Genomic DNA, 14,526 nt, shown 5'->3' on the forward strand with positions numbered 1-14,526 from the left:
GTTCGGTTTCACTCCTCAGATTCACAGGGATGAGATCACGCGGAACCGCAAGCGGGTGCGGGAGATCAATCAATACATCGACCACGCGCAGAGAGAGCTGGAGAGCCTGGAGAGCCCCGACATGGACTAGCGGCCTCGGCGGCCCCAGCCGGCGGCAGCGCGCATGCGCCCCCGGCTGTCCCAGGACGGCCACGGGGCTGGGGGGGGAGGGGGTCTCAGCCCCCTCGCACCTGTCTTTCCCCTGCTCGTGGGAAAACATCCAGATACGGAGAGAAATAAACGCCCGAGCCGCCCTTCCCCTGTGCTTTCAAACCCGAGTCCACGTTCGTGTATGAATGGGAGGAAGAGGCTGGGGCCTGGGCGGGGCCGGCGTCGGCTGCCCCTGGGACCCGGGCACCGCCCGTGCGGGCTGCAGGTCGGGGGGCCGAGCCCGAGGCCCGTGGGTGCTGCGGAGCCAGGCCTGCAGGAGACGCTGCAGCTGCCCCCAGTGTTGGGTGCCGGGGCCAAGCCGCCCAGCTGGGCGCTGTGGCTCCTGTTCACCCCTGCAGGAGCGGGTGCCGCCGACCATGCTTCTCTCTGAGCGGGGGTGGGCAGAGTGGCCTATTTTACAACACCGGACAGTGCCTTCCCCCACGGGGTGTCCTGGGGTCCCGGGAGACAGCGCGTGGGAAGCAGGGATGAGCAGCTGGGAGGCCATTCAGCCGGAGGAAGCCTGGGCTCGCCCCACTGCCTGTTCCCGGGGCCACGGAGGCTTCTGGGCTCCCGTGGGGAGGCTGAGCGCACACACCCACGTTCGGTGCCCGTGCTGGCCCGCTGGGCTGTTTCCAGAGCGAGGGGTCACTCTCTCCAGAACAGTAAGAAGCGAGCAGCTTGGCCCGAGGGGGCGCCCTTCCACAGGCGGCCTCGTCACAGCCAGGGACACACACAGCCTGCAGTTCCCCTGCTGCTCCATCTCGGGACCCCGAGCTGCGGCGGGGGAGACCTGGGGGCACCACACACTGCCAGTGCAAAGGGCTATTTTAATAAAGTTAGGGTCGAGGGGAAGTCTCTCGCCCAGTCTCTCGGCCCCACCCCTCCGTCACCGCTGGCCAGCCCGCGGCACCCCGAGTCGGCTGCAGTCCTGGGGTGACTCGGGGAGGATGTGCAGGCCGGGCTGGGGGGATGGGGGCTGTGGCCGTGCAGCCTCTGTCCTGCCCCCCCGCCCCTGGACGCCCGGCCTCACTCCTGCAGGAGTTTGTGCTTGACCGTGGAGCTCTGGGAGCAGAGGTGGATGAAGAGGGTGCCGGCGGCCGTGCGGGCCCGCAGCTCCTGCAGCTCGTAGTCGTGGGCCCACTCCACGTTGCCCCACTTCTGGATCTGAGGAGGAGGAGAGCAGCCGCTGACGGGCGCCTGGCTGGGTCCATCACGTGGGAGACCAGTGTGGCTGAGGGGCGCTGGGGGAGGACCCCCCCGTCACCCACTCCTGTGGATGGCCGGAGCAGGCGACCCTCCCTGTGTGGTCTAGGAGCTGCGTGTAGGCCCGGGCCGGCGGTGGCTGCCCACGGCTGGGCGGGCTGGGCACCCACACCACCCATGGATTTCCTGGGAGGGCACCCAGCCCGCCTGCAGCCCCTGCTCCCAGGACCCCGGCGTGGAGTGGCCTGTGACTGAGCGCTCCTCGGACACACGACGTGGCCGTCTGAACATCTCTGACTCCAAACTGGCCTGCGGGCTCATCCCTGGCCAGGGCCCGGCAGGCCAGGCCGGCTGCTGCCCCCGCTCGCCCAGGGACCTGGACTCTGCCACACCACACGAGCTGGCTCCCCCAGCCACTCCCCTCCCCATTCCTGTGCGGTGGGTCCTGGCATCCAGAGTACCCAGCATGCTCCGCCAGGCGCAGGCAGTGCCTGTCCCCGAGGCTCTCCTGAGCGGCCGGGGGAGGGGTACACGGTACAGGAAGGCATTTCTCTGTCTAGTCCTCAGGGCAGCCGAGGTTGGAGGCACGGCTGCAAGACGGCAACCCCGAGCCCGCGAACGCAGCAGCCCCTGCCGGGAAGAGACTCGGGGTGGGCAGGCTTGGCCAAAGCAGGGGCTGAGTCAGGCCTGGATGGCGTGGTGATCACCCACAGGCAGCCAGCAGCCCTCCAACCCGCTCCCACAGGTCCCAGAGGGACAGCCTTGTGACTCAGGGGCCCCCTGTGTAGAATGGGCACCCGCACAGCCCCCAGCTGGCCGGGCTGTGCACAAGAGGAGGTGGGGGCACTTCCTGTGCCTGCCAGTGCCTCTGACGGGCCTTATTCTGGTGGCTGGACTTACTCGACGGCAACACAGGCCAGGGTTAGGTGAACGTGCGGTGCCCCTCCCCGCCGGGCCGCGGCCCCTCACCTGGTACTCCTCCTCCAGGCGCGACAGCAGCACGGCCTGCTCCACCGTCAGGTGCAGGTCGGTCAGGCCCAAGGTCAGCACCATGGACTTGAGCTGGGTCACCACGAACTCGATCCCTGCGGGGCCGCGAGCGGAGTCAGGCCCACGCCCTCAGGCAGCCCCTGCACCCCTGAGCAGGGAAAGGGAGGGGGAGAGTGTGCTGCACCCTTGGGGTCCGCGCCCTCTTCCCTGGCGTCCTCCTCCACCCAGCCTGGCCAACTAGAGCAGCCCCGCCCCACAGCCCCGCAGCGGGTTCCCAAAGGGCTTGTAACTGCAGACATCGGCTGGAGAGCCAAGCCCCGCTTTCTTGCTAGGACGGCCAGCTCCCAGACATTTCCCCCGCCCGGGCCCCACCCCTCACTCGGGGTGCCGAGTGTGTGTCACCCGCCCACAGGAAGCTGCGCACGCGCTCTCCGGGCACACCTTGGAGGGCCCACATGTTGTAGGACGCCAGGTGGTTGGCCAGCACCTCGTGAGTCCTGGCGGGGATGCTGGGTCCCATGATACTGGTGGAGGAGCCGATCTCCACGCCGTACCTGCAAGGAGAAGGCTTAAAGCCTGCCCGAGACCTGTGTGGAGTTTCTGTCTCCTGACTCTGGCCTGGCTCAGCCTTGGCTGTTGCAGGCATTTGGGGAGTGAACCAGCAGTGAGACCCTTTTTATCTTGTCTTGCTACATTTCAAATAAATAATTTTTAAAAATACATCAAATTAACTTTTTTTAAATACAGCATGGGATACTTGTTTTTCAAATATTTTAAAAGCCTTTTAGGGTGGCCGGCACCGCGGCTCACTAGGCTAATCCTCCACCTGGCGGCGCCGGCACACCGGGTTCTAGTCCCGGTCGGGGTGCCGGATTCTGTCCTGGTTGCCCCTCTTCCAGGCCAGCTCTCTGCTGTGGCCAGGGAGTGCAGTGGAGGATGGCCCAAGTGCTTGGGCCCTGCACCCCATGGGAGACCAGGAGAAGCACCTGGCTCCTGCCTTCGAATCAGTGCAGTGCGCCTGCCGCAGCAGCCGTTGGAAGGTGAACCAACGGCAAAGGAAGACCTTTCTCTCTGTCTCTCTCTCTCTCACTATCCACTCTGCCTGTCAAAAAAAAAAAAAAAAAAAAGCCTTTTAGGGTGGCCAGAGCCGTGGCACAGTGGGTAAAGCCGCCGCTTGCAGTGCTGGCATCCCATGTGGGCACCAGTTCGAGTCCTGGCTGCTCCACCTCTGATCCAGCTCTCTGCTGTGGCCTGGGAAAGCAGTAGAAGATGGCCCAAGCGCTTGGGCCTCTGCACCCGCATGGGAGACCCAGAAGAAGCTCCTGGCTCCGGGCTTCAGATCGGCACAGCTCTAGCCATCATGGCCATTTGTAGAGTGAACCAGAAGATGGAAGACCTCTCTCTCTCTCTCTCTGCCTCTTCACTCCACCTTTCAAATAAATAAATCTTTAAAAGAAAAAAAAAAAAAAAGCTCTTCCCATTAAGGAAGACGCTGGGTATCAGCAACTCCTTGAACCCTGCGCCCACGGACGTGACCCGTGACGCATGAGCAGCGCCCGACCCTCTCCATGCGCGCGTGTCCTACGCGCTGTTCCACCACTCTGCCCGACACTGCAGTCGTGGCGATGAAGAGAAGAATGAAAAGTGTCCCCCAAATCTGCGCATTAAGTGTGGGCTTGGCACTGAACGCACCCACTCCTGGGGTCCTCCCCACACCACCGGCCCCACTCGCAGACGAGGAAACTGAAGCTGGACGGACTCAGCGGCCCAGAGGCACACGGCTCCCGCTCACGGTCACGGAGCTGGCGCGCAGACCGGCACCGCTGCCCTGCTCCTGCCCCTCCCGGAGGGCGCCGGACTGGCCCTGCGCCTGCTGCGGGCTCGCTGAACGTGTCTCCCAAGGGACCGCTGTTCTGCAAGGCGGGCGGTCTCGGAACGCCCAAGGGGAGCTGGGCCCCAAGGGCGCCCTGAGCTCCGAACGCTCGGGGCGCTGGCGGTGTGGTACCAGCCATGCCTCCACGGCCTGCCCGGGCCTGCCGGTCTGTGCCACCTCTTACCTGTTCTCAGCCCACTCTATAACTGGATCCCATTCATTCTTTTGGAGCTCCACCAAGGTCTCGGGCTCTTCCACCCTGTAGCTAATTCATGGCAAAAACCACCTTCATTAATGGAAAAGTACAATTCTTTCATTCGGTGACCGCAAAGGACCACAAAGGGGGAGGGCACAGGCTGCTCCGCCCTGGCCCCGCCCCCCAGCCCTGCAAGGCTCTCCCCTAAAGTGGCAGTCCTGGGGCCAGCGGCAGCGGCAGCACCTGGGAGCCCGTGAGAAATGCATGTTCCCAGGCCACACACCCCACCCCACCCATCTACAGAAACCGGACCCTCTGGGGCGAGAGCCACAGCACGCAGGCTGAGCCCCGGCCCGGTCGCTGCCGCCTTCCCAGAGACGCACACGAATGGCCCGTTGCCTTCTCAGGAGCCCGCCCCCCTCTCGGTGTGGACACACGGTCCTCAAGGCCAGGCTGTGGCCCTCGCGCTGACCGAGAGACACGGAGACCCAGCTGGCTAAGGGGGAGCCGGGCTGCAGGGGTGTCACGGGACCGCAACCCAGGTGGGCGCCGTGGAAAGCCATGGTCTCGTGCAAGGGAGAGGAGGAGAGAGGCCGTGCGTGTGCAGAACAGCGGGCCCCTCCCCACCCACCAGGGCCCCCGGGACCTGCTACCGCCAGGGCGTCACTTACCAGATGGTGTCAGTGTCCAGAAACTTGATGGCCGCTCGGATCAGCTGGTCCTTGCTCCGCTGGGTCGGGTTGTCCAAGGACGTGTTGCACAGGGTGGTCTGCGGGGAGAGGTGGGTGAGGGGAGGGGGCGGCCATCAGCACCAGCCAGGCTCGGCCGAAAGCCGGGTGCAGGGCAGCAGGGCGGGGAGCCCTGGAGCGGCGGGGACTGTGCTCCCGTGTGCCGGGGCAGCTGTGGGATGCTCGCAGCAGCGCGGTGGGCCTCCCCGAGGTCTCGGGATTCATTGATTTACAGAACGAGAGAAGTGACAGCAGGAGAGATCCTCCACCCGCTAGTTCACCCCCAGATGAAAGACTGCTCTCTGTGTCTGTCCCTCTCTCTGTAGCTCTGACTTTTAAAATAAATAAAAATTTAAAAACAAAGTACCTATCTAATTTAATCCCCATGACAAAGCTCTGGAGTAGGTACAATTATCATACCCATTTCACAGATGTAAGAGACTGAGGCCCGGGGCGGTCAGACACAGTGAATAAGACCCGCAGGCAGGAACGGGACACAGATCTGACAGAACGGCTTTTCCAGCGGGCGCCCTTAGCACACAGGCAGCGGGGATGCTGACATCCAGGCCGCACCCACACTGGTTCTGCAGATCTGCCTGGACAGTAAGAGGTTGCTCAGTGCTCTGTCTGCGGCCCTGGTCGCCCCCAGCTCATCTGCTGGCCAAGGAGCAGGCTGGCCCCTCAACAGGACGCCCTCCGGGTTGGTAGGCCAGGGTGGGAGCACCATCCTCAGGCGGGGTGCCCCCTGCGCTGACCACAGCTCCCTGAGGTGGGTGCTCTTCACCCACCTTTTAGAGGCGGGGGGCCCAGGGCCGAGCAAGCGGCAGCCCCTTGCCCAGGGTCACCGTCAGGGAGCCCCTTGCCCAGGGTCACCGTCAGGCAGCTGCGGGCTGGACCTGGGGGCCTCAAGCAGCCCCCTCGGTGGGCACGGGTGGGGCTGGCACTATGGGAGCCTTCCTGCCCCTGCTGCCTTTAGCCAGGATTTACCGAGTGCCAACGAGGCTTCCCGCCAGGGGCTGGCTGTCGCTGGTTAAGAGTGCAAGGGACGTGGCCCCTGCCCTTCTGTCGCTCAGCGGGCAGCAGGGGAGACAGACAGGACCTGTGCAGACGCCAAAAAAAAAAAAAGCAACAGCGACAACCCGGATGCAGGACGAGCCGCCGTGACAGAGAAGAGGGCCGGGCAGCCGGCAGAGGTGACGAATGTCCTCAGACCAGAGCTGGCCATGCGAGGGGCCACGCAAGGGACTGCGGTGGCTAGGCCGCTGGGGAGAGAGCCTGGCGAGACGTGCGGCTGTCCCGGGCAGGCCGGAGCCCTCCCACCCCCACCCCCGGGCCCTGCCAGGACGTGGAAGGGAGCCCCGGGCTTGTTACCAGGTGCATGGTGTAGGACTTGATGGTGTCCTGCTGGGACTCCCACTCGGTGGCCACGGCAATGGCCAGGGCCTCGCTGGGCACGGTGAAGAGCTTGGCCTGGGGCGTCTTCAGCTTCCTGTGGTCCAGGTTTATCTCAAAGCCACCTCGGGACAGCAAATGAAGGCCTCTCAGGGGTCGTCACGGGGCAGCGGGGGCCGAGCCTGTATTTGGCCGGAGTCCCTTTACGGAAACGCGTAGGGAAGAAAGCGCAAAGGACAATCCCGCCACTGAAGTGGCAGCGGATAAAGAAAAAAATAAAACAAGCAAGCAAGCAAGCAAGCAAAGGAGCCCGCGCTGCTGGCCGTCCACGCTCAAGAGCTCAGACACTCACCTTCGCCCTGGCTGATGCTCACGTTCTGGTAAAACCTCTTCCTCTCTGTAAGAGACGATTGCTTCATTAAGGCAGTTGAAACCACGCTGCCGCGGCTCTGGGGGCCCCCGCCCTGTGTGTGCAGACGGCTCGCTAGCGCGGATGGATTTTGGGCCACCCCCACGGCCGCCCACGCCCCGCACACATCCCAGATGGGTGAAAGTCATAGACCCATTTCGGGCAAGACTCTGGGCCTCTCAGGAGAAGCCAGTGTGTGCGTGTGCAGTGCACGTGTGTGTGTGCACGCGTGTGTGGTGTGTGGGCAGGAGGTAGAGCTCCCAGGAGCGCCTCCCACCCCCTCTCTCCAATTAATTAATCTAATTAACCGGCTTGCACATCTATTCAGCAGGAACTCCAAACCTTTGCTTTAAGAAGGGGAAGAAAAAAAATCAGTGTTCAGCATTTTCTTTTGAAAACAACTTGAATAATATCTTGGACGATGCTGTAAACACATACTTCTTTACCCTGCAAGGATTAAAACCTAAGGCCTGGCCCCGGCGCTGTGGCGTAGCAGGTAAAGCCACTGCCTGCAGTGCTGGCATCCCATATGGGCACTGGTTCAAGTCCCGGCTGCTCCACTTCTGGTCCAGCTCTCTGCTATGGCCTGGGAAAGCAGTGGAAGATGGCCCAAGATGAACCCCTGCACCTGCGTGGGAGACCTGGAGGAAGCTCCTGGCTCCTGGCTTCAGATCAGCTCAGCTCTGGCTGTTGCGGCCATTTAGGGAGTGAACCAGCGGATGGAAGATGTCTGTCTTTTTGTCTCTCCCTCTCTGTAACTCTGTCTTTCAAATAAATAAATAAATCTTTACAGAAAATGGCAATGTAGTGTGTGGAGGAAAAGGAGATCCCTTAGTTTGCTCTCAAGCTTTAAAAAGGGCAATGTTAAGTTAAACTCATCCAAACAGACTCTAAAGATTCAAAGGCCCTGCCGTGTGCATCCTGGGCCCAGGACGATGGGCAGAGGGCGTGGGTTTCTCGCCAGACACAGGGTTCCCATGTTTCCACGCCACACCGGTGTCACTCCTGTTAAAGACAGGAAGCCGGGGTGGGTGTTTGGTGGGCACTTGAACGTCACACAGGACGGCGGCATCCACGTCAGGGTGCCTGGGTCACGAGTCCCGGCTCCCTGCCTCAGTGCAGCCTGGGAGGCAGGAGGCGATGGCCCAAGCGGCTGGGTCCCTGCACCCACGGGGGAGACCCGGCCTGCGTCCCAGGCTGCTGGCTTCAGCCCGGCACGGCCATGCATGCTGCAGGCAGTGCAGACTGGGGGGGCAGCAGACGGGGGTCTCTGTCTCTCTGCTTTCCCGTAGAGTAAGGACGGGGACCCCGTGTCCCCAACCAACTAAGCAGCTTCCTGCTAATGGCCTGGAAACCTAGCAGCCGCCAGTGTCCAGGCTGGCCTTCTGTTTGGACCGGCCCAAAGTCTCAGGAACTACAACTCCCACAGTGCACCAGGAAGAGGAAGTGCCGGTCTCAGCGCAGCCCCAGCGCCTTTATCCTTTAAAACAGTGCCATCTGGTGGCCGCCTCTGTTGTCTGCACCCCTAGGGGCAGCTGTATTTCTAGGTAGCAAAATCTCCAGGCGAGATAACATAAAGAACCCTTAACAAATCCACAATAGAAAGACAACCCAATTAAAAAATGGAAGAGGGATTTTAAAATAGACATTTTTCTCAAAGAAAATATACACGTGGCCGAGAAGCACGTGCAAACACACGTGAGGTCATTCACAAGTAGGGAGATGCAAACCAAGACCACAGGTGGAGATCCCGCCTCACACCCTGTCCCATAGCTGTTGTCAAAAAGACCTGGGCAGCTGTTTAGTGTAGAGGCTGAGACACCACGTCCCCCATCAGAGTGCCCCGATTTGACACCTGATTCGTTCCCGACTCCAGCTTAGTGCAGACCCCGGGAAGCAGGGGTGATGGCTCACGCAACTGCGTTCCCACCACCGGCTCTGGGCTTTCTGCTTTTTAAAGATTTTTATTTATTTGAAAGGCAGGGTTGCAGAGAGGCAGAGGGAGAGAGAGGTCTTCCATCCGCTGGTTCACTCCACAAATGGCTACAACAGCCGGAGCTGCACCCATCCAAAGCCAGGAGCCAGGAGCTTCCTCCGGGTCTCCCATGTGGGTGCAGGGGCCCAAGCCCTTAGGCCATCCTCTACTGCTTTCCCAGGTCATAGCAGAGAGCTGGATGGGAAGAGGAGCAGCTGGGACTAGAACCGGCACCCATATAGGATGGTGGTGCGGCAGGTGGAGGATTAACCTACAGCACCACATCGCCAGCCCCGAATAAACATTTTAAAAATAGCAGTAACTGTTGGCAAGGATGTGCAGCAATCAATCCCCACGCATTGCTGCCGGGGCCTGTGACCCAGCGCAGCCCCCGTCGGGAGAAAGTTAATGTCACCATCTGACCCGGCAGTTCCAGGGCCCACAGAAAACCTGCACGCACAGGGCGGGTGCCTGGCACGGCAGCGTAGATGGCTGCTGGCACACCCACACCCTGGATCAGAGCTGCCCATTCGAGCCCCAGCTACTCTGCTTCCAATCCAGCTTCCCGCCAGTGTGCTGGAGGCGGAGGCTCATGGCTCAGGAGTTTGCTTCCTTGTCACTCCTGTGGAGAGACTGGGGTGGAGTCCCTGGGCTCCTGGGCTCAGCCCTGGCCGTTGTGGGCCTTTGGTGAGTGGGAGACCTCTGTCTGTCTCTGCCTTTCAGACAGAATGAAAATACAATTTTTTGAAAAGTGTACACAAATGTCAACAGCAAAATTATTCATAATAGGCAAAAAGTAGAACCAATCCAAATGCCTTATCAGTGAATGAACGGATAAAATGAAATACAGTCCATGTACACAGTGGAACATCAAGTGACAAAAAGTAATGGAGGCGTAGCAGATTAAAATGCCACCTGCAGTGCTAACATCCCACATGGGAACTGGTTCTAGTCCCGGCTGCTCCTCTTCCGATCCAGCTCTCTGCTATGACCTGGGAAGGCAGTAGAAGATGGCCCAAGGACTTGGGCCCCTGCACCCATGTGGGAGACCTGGAGGAAGCTCCTGGTTCCAGATCAGCACAGCTTCAGCCATTGCAGTCATCTGGGGAGTGAACCAGTGGGTGGAAGACCTCTCTTCTCTCTCTCCCTCTGTAACTCTGCCTTTCAAATCAATCAATCAATCTTTAAAGAACCAAAAGTACGAATACTTGATACGACCTTAAAGACGAAGGCAAAAAAGAGACAAGTGGGGTCCCATCAAACTAAAAACCCTCTTACAGCAGTGCAACAGTCAATCAACAGAGCGAAGGCACAACCCACAGAACAGGAGAAAATATTCACAAACTCTGCCCCTGACGAGGGGGCACAAAGAAGCAATTTCAGCCCAAAAACAGCACCCAAAGGAGCCAGAGAGAGAGCAAGAGCTGTACACAGACACCCCTCGAAGGAGGACACACAGACGCCCAAAGGGACCCGAGCAAAGGCTCAGCACGGCGAATCTTCACGGGAGCGCAGAGCCAGCCCGGGGAGAGAGCGTCTCCCTTGTCAGGTGCAGGAGATAACGCACACCGACGAGGAGGTGAGGGAGGGCACCCTCGGAGGCTGCGGGTGGGAATCTGCGCAGTCGCGGTGCAAGGCAACACAAAGGCTTCTCCAGAAACTACAGCTAGAACCACCACAGGTGGCCGGCGCCATGGCAGAGTGGGTGAGGCTGCTGCCCGCAGCGCCGGCATCCCATATGGGCACCAGATCAAGTCCTGCTGCTCCACTTCCCATCCAGCTCTCTGCTGTGGCCTGGGAAAGCAGTAGAAGATGGCCCAAGTGCTTGGGGCCCTGCACCCGCGAGGGAGACCTGGAGGAAGCTCCTGACTCCTGGCTTCAAATCGGCTCAGCTCAGCCACTGTGGCCAATTGGAGAGTGAACCAGAGAATGGAAGACCTGCCCTCTCTCTCTCTGCCTCTGCTTCTCTCTCTGTGTAACTGTGACATTCAAATAAATAAATACATCTTTAAAAAAAAAAGAAAGAAAGAAACTCAGCCTGCTGCAGGTTTACTGAATTTCTGTCCAGCCCTGCTGAGACCACATGGTTCTGTGTTCCTTACACGGCCTGTGGGCTGAAACCTTGCCGGCCCCGGGACTCCCATGGTAACTGATTTGAGTTCTCACGGCGTGTGCGATGCACTGACACATCACGTGGGACCCCGTCAGAGTGTACAATTTTTATATATCAGCTATAAAGGTTTTACAAATAGATTTTTTAAAAAAATTATTTATTCATTTGAAAGTCAGAGTTACAGAGAGACAGGAGAGGCAGAGAGAGAGAGAGAGGTCTTCCATTCACTGATTCACTATCCCAGATGGCTGCAACGGCTGGAACTGTGCCGATCCAAAGCCAGGAGCCAGGAGCTTCTTCCAGGTCTCCCACATGGGTGCAGGGGCCCAAGGACTTGGGCCATCTTCCACTGCTTTCCCAGGTCACAGCAGAGAGTTTTATGGGAAGAGGAGCAGCCGGGACTCGAACCAGCGCCCATATGGGATGCCAGCACTGCAGGCGTCAGCTTACTCGCTACGCCACAGCGCCGGCCCCCTAAATAGGTTTTAAAAGACTACACTCTCTTTACCTGAAATGTCCAACGCAGAGCAATCTAGAAATGGAGACAGGGCAGTAGCGGTTGCCCGTGGCTGGAGGGTGGACAGGGTAAGGGGAGATGATAACTGCAGGGTAAGAGTTCCTTCTGGGGGTGACAGAAATGCTCCAAAATTGAGCGTGATGCAGAGTGCGCGATCGGAATGTACTAACACCCCCTGAATCTGACCGAAAGAGAATGACCTGCAGCGTAAGCGAATCAGCTCTCGATGAAGTGCTCAACTCTTTTTTTTTTTTTTGCCCCAGGCCAATGTATGAACACGCTATTTTCCAGACAGCTCTGACATGCAGGCCAGGGGCTGACAAACTTCCTGTCAAGACCACAAGGCAGGGCTGGTGCTGTGGCGTATGGCGGGTTAAGCTGCCGCCTGTGACTCGGGCATCCCAGATGGGCGCCGGTTCGAGTCCCAGCTGCCCCATTTCTGATCCAGCTCCCTGCTGTGGCCTGGGAAAGCAGTGGAAGATGGCCCAAGTGCTCACGCGCTCTCTCTCTCTCTGTCTCTTTCCCTTTTCCCCCACCCCCGGAACTCTGCCTTTCAAATAAAAATAAATAAAACAAGAACCACAAGGCACACATTCCAGGCCTTGCATGCCACGCAGTCTCTGCTGGGAACTCCCAACTGCCCGTTCGGTGAAAGCACCTGGAAATGACGGGTAAATGAAAGAGCACTGTCTCTGTGCCAATAAAACTTTATTTGTCATTTGCTCAAAAAAAAAAGAAAACAAGTAGCAGGCTAGCTTCCTGGTCTACGCATGACAAACCCTGCCTGGATTTCACAGCGCACCCTAGGAGGCTGCCGGGGCTGGGGTAGGGGGTGCCGGTACACACTTGGAGCACCCGTGATGGCTCAAGTCCCTGCACCCGCGTGGGAGACCTGGAAGAAGCTCCTGGCTCCTGGCTTCGGATCGGCGCGGCGGGTTAGAGGTTCAGCTTGGTCACCTGGCTACACACACTCACCCCTGCTGCGCCCCCGGCCCAGGAAAACAGCGGAAAGAGACGGCCACTCCCGATGTCCCCCCGCCCCGTAACTCTGCCTTTCAAATAAAAATGAATAAATAAAACAAGAACCACAAGGCACAAATTCCAGGCCTTGCAGGCCACGCGGTCTCTGCTGGGAACTCCCAACTGCCCGTTCGGTGAAAGCACCTGGAAATGACGGGTAAATGAAAGAGCACTGTCTCTGTGCCAATAAAACTTTGTCATTTGCTCCAAAAAAAAAAAGAAAACAAGTAGCAGGCTAGCTTCCTGGTCTACGCATAACAAACCCTGCCTGGATTTCACAGCGCACCCTAGGAGGCTGCCGGGGCTGGGGTAGGGGGTGCCGGTACACACTTGGAGCAGCCGTGTGGCCCAGGCGACAGACAAGGCCCCACTGGGCATGCCCACGCAGCCAGGACACCTCCCACACGGGGCAGCATGGAGCCAGGCTGTCACATCAAGTCTCCCAGCGCCTCAGAGACCCTCTCCTAACCCCCCTGCCCCGGCCTCTGATGACCTCAGGGCCACACTGCAGTCTCCCCCGAGAACAACCGGCCTGGCGCGACTTCCCCCACGCTGAAGCTGAGAACTGGAGGAGCCTTCTAGAATGCAGACACGCACGTGCGCACATGCACGCACACACATGAGCGCACGCACACAAACAGGCATGCACACACGCACGCACCCACACACATACGCACGCACACACACGCGCGCGCGTGCACGCGGGGGCCTGGTCTCCGTGTCTCCTCGCCCCTTGCTGCGTTCCCTCATCCACGCGTGTTTTCTCTGCATCTGACTGCCGACCACGCACCGGGGACATCCGGGGGATCCGCACTCCAGAGGAAGCCGGCGGGTCCAAGGCCAAGTGAGCGGCCTCCATTTCAACCCTTTCCTTCTGCGCCCTTTGCTGGTGCTGGGCCCCACTGGGGACGCCCGTCCTTTTCTGCTAATGGCTCTTCCTGGCACACCTGCGGGCCCTGACGGGGGACATCTCATTTGTATAACCAGGAGGCGGCGCTGTGGTGTAGTAGGTAAAGCCGCCGCCTGCAGTGCTGGCATCCCATATGGGCTACGGTTCGAGTCCCGGCTGCTCCACTTCTGATCCAGCTCTCTGCTGTGGCCTGGGAAAGCAGTGGAGGATGGCCCAAGTCCTTGTACCCGCGTGAGAGACCCGAAGAAGCTCCTGGCTCCTGACTTCGGATCGCCGCGGCGGGTTAGAGGTTCAGCTTGGTCACCTGGCTACACACACTCACCCCTGCTGCGCCCCCGGCCCAGGAAAACAGCGGAAAGAGACACTCCCGATGTCCCCCCGCCCCACCCCCAAACCCCGCTCCTGCGGGGAACCAGCGTCACCGCCTCCCACAGGCCTCCTCGAGTTGGGAGGCAGAGGGGTCGCCCACTTGTTCAGGACAGACGGCTAGACACGGCCAGGAAGCTGCAGCCTTGACCTTGGCCAAGTCCTGACCCGCGACCCGAACCTGCCCCGTTTGAAACCTCGGCTGACCCTCGCTTCCCTTAGCAGACGCCTCGTGCTCCCATTAACCATGCGAGCCCGGTCCCGCCGCCCGGCCCTGCACGCCCAAAAGCTCGCTCTCAGCCCACCCCAGCCCGACGTGGCCCCTCACCTGTCGGCGGCGCGTAGGCCCGGGCCGGGGACTCCAGGGCTGGCCCCGGCCCCACGGGCCGAGTCAGGAGGCGGCGCCCCCGGTCCCGCAGCCGGAGGCAGCTCCTCCACATCGCGCCCCAAGGGCCTCGGGCGCACGCGGGGCGCGAGACCAAGCCGCGCTGTCCGGCTGTACGGAAACCTCTCACGCCTCCCCGGATCCCCTCAGCCGCCTCTGGACGCCGCCATCTTCCGCATAAGCCCTACGGCGCACCGTAGCCGCCGCGCGCCTCCTGCGCACACCGCCCCCGCTCCCGCCGGAGAACCTGCATCACA

At 60.3% G+C, this 14,526-nt stretch overlaps 2 protein-coding genes across 15 annotated transcripts in view; one reads left to right on the plus strand and one right to left on the minus strand.

Moving 5' to 3' along the window:
• DRC3 (dynein regulatory complex subunit 3) overlaps positions 1-1,346 on the plus strand; it is a 34,189-nt gene extending 32,843 nt beyond the window's left edge. Inside the window, exon 15 of the mRNA XM_089317120.1 lies at positions 20-1,346. Coding sequence (XP_089173246.1) covers positions 20-130 — 111 coding nt within the window. The 3' untranslated portion in view covers positions 131-1,346. The remainder of the gene's footprint in view (positions 1-19) is intronic.
• Positions 1,000-14,457, minus strand: ATPAF2 (ATP synthase mitochondrial F1 complex assembly factor 2). Of its 14 annotated transcripts, none has more exons than XR_016223666.1 (9): positions 14,213-14,457; positions 6,927-6,971; positions 6,554-6,699; positions 5,603-5,778; positions 5,126-5,223; positions 4,443-4,523; positions 2,827-2,939; positions 2,365-2,480; positions 1,000-1,356 (listed from the first exon to the last, which is right to left on the minus strand). XR_016223666.1 is itself a non-coding variant. In XM_089317123.1 (8 exons), the coding sequence occupies exons 1-8, from the start codon at positions 14,322-14,324 to the stop codon at positions 1,219-1,221; spliced, it is 849 nt and encodes a 282-aa protein (XP_089173249.1). In that variant the 5' UTR covers positions 14,325-14,457; the 3' UTR covers positions 1,000-1,218. The 14 variants fall into 14 exon arrangements, 6 of the variants coding, with proteins under 6 accessions (XP_089173249.1, XP_089173248.1, XP_089173251.1 ...); XR_016223668.1 differs by having other exon boundaries at positions 2,365-2,533; XR_016223667.1 differs by having other exon boundaries at positions 2,788-2,939.
• Positions 14,458-14,526: the final 69 nt, after the last annotated feature.

The sequence above is a fragment of the Oryctolagus cuniculus genome, chromosome 17 (genome assembly GCF_051225735.1).
Source record: "Oryctolagus cuniculus isolate XC-2025 breed Fujian yellow rabbit chromosome 17, ASM5122573v1, whole genome shotgun sequence".
Classification (NCBI taxonomy): domain Eukaryota; kingdom Metazoa; phylum Chordata; class Mammalia; order Lagomorpha; family Leporidae; genus Oryctolagus; species Oryctolagus cuniculus.

Excerpts from the sequence above, each read along its gene's own strand:
- ATPAF2 (XM_089317122.1), bottom strand. The coding sequence starts at position 14,324 with ATGTGGAGGAGCTGCCTCCGGCTGCGGGACCGGGGGCGCCGCCTCCTG. Across the intron at positions 5,224-6,553 it reads AGTCCTACACCATGCACCTG|ACCACCCTGTGCAACACGTC; the intron begins GTAACAAGCCCG and ends CTCTCCCCGCAG. Across the intron at positions 2,940-4,442 it reads ATAGAGTGGGCTGAGAACAG|GTACGGCGTGGAGATCGGCT; the intron begins GTAAGAGGTGGC and ends TTCTCCTTGCAG.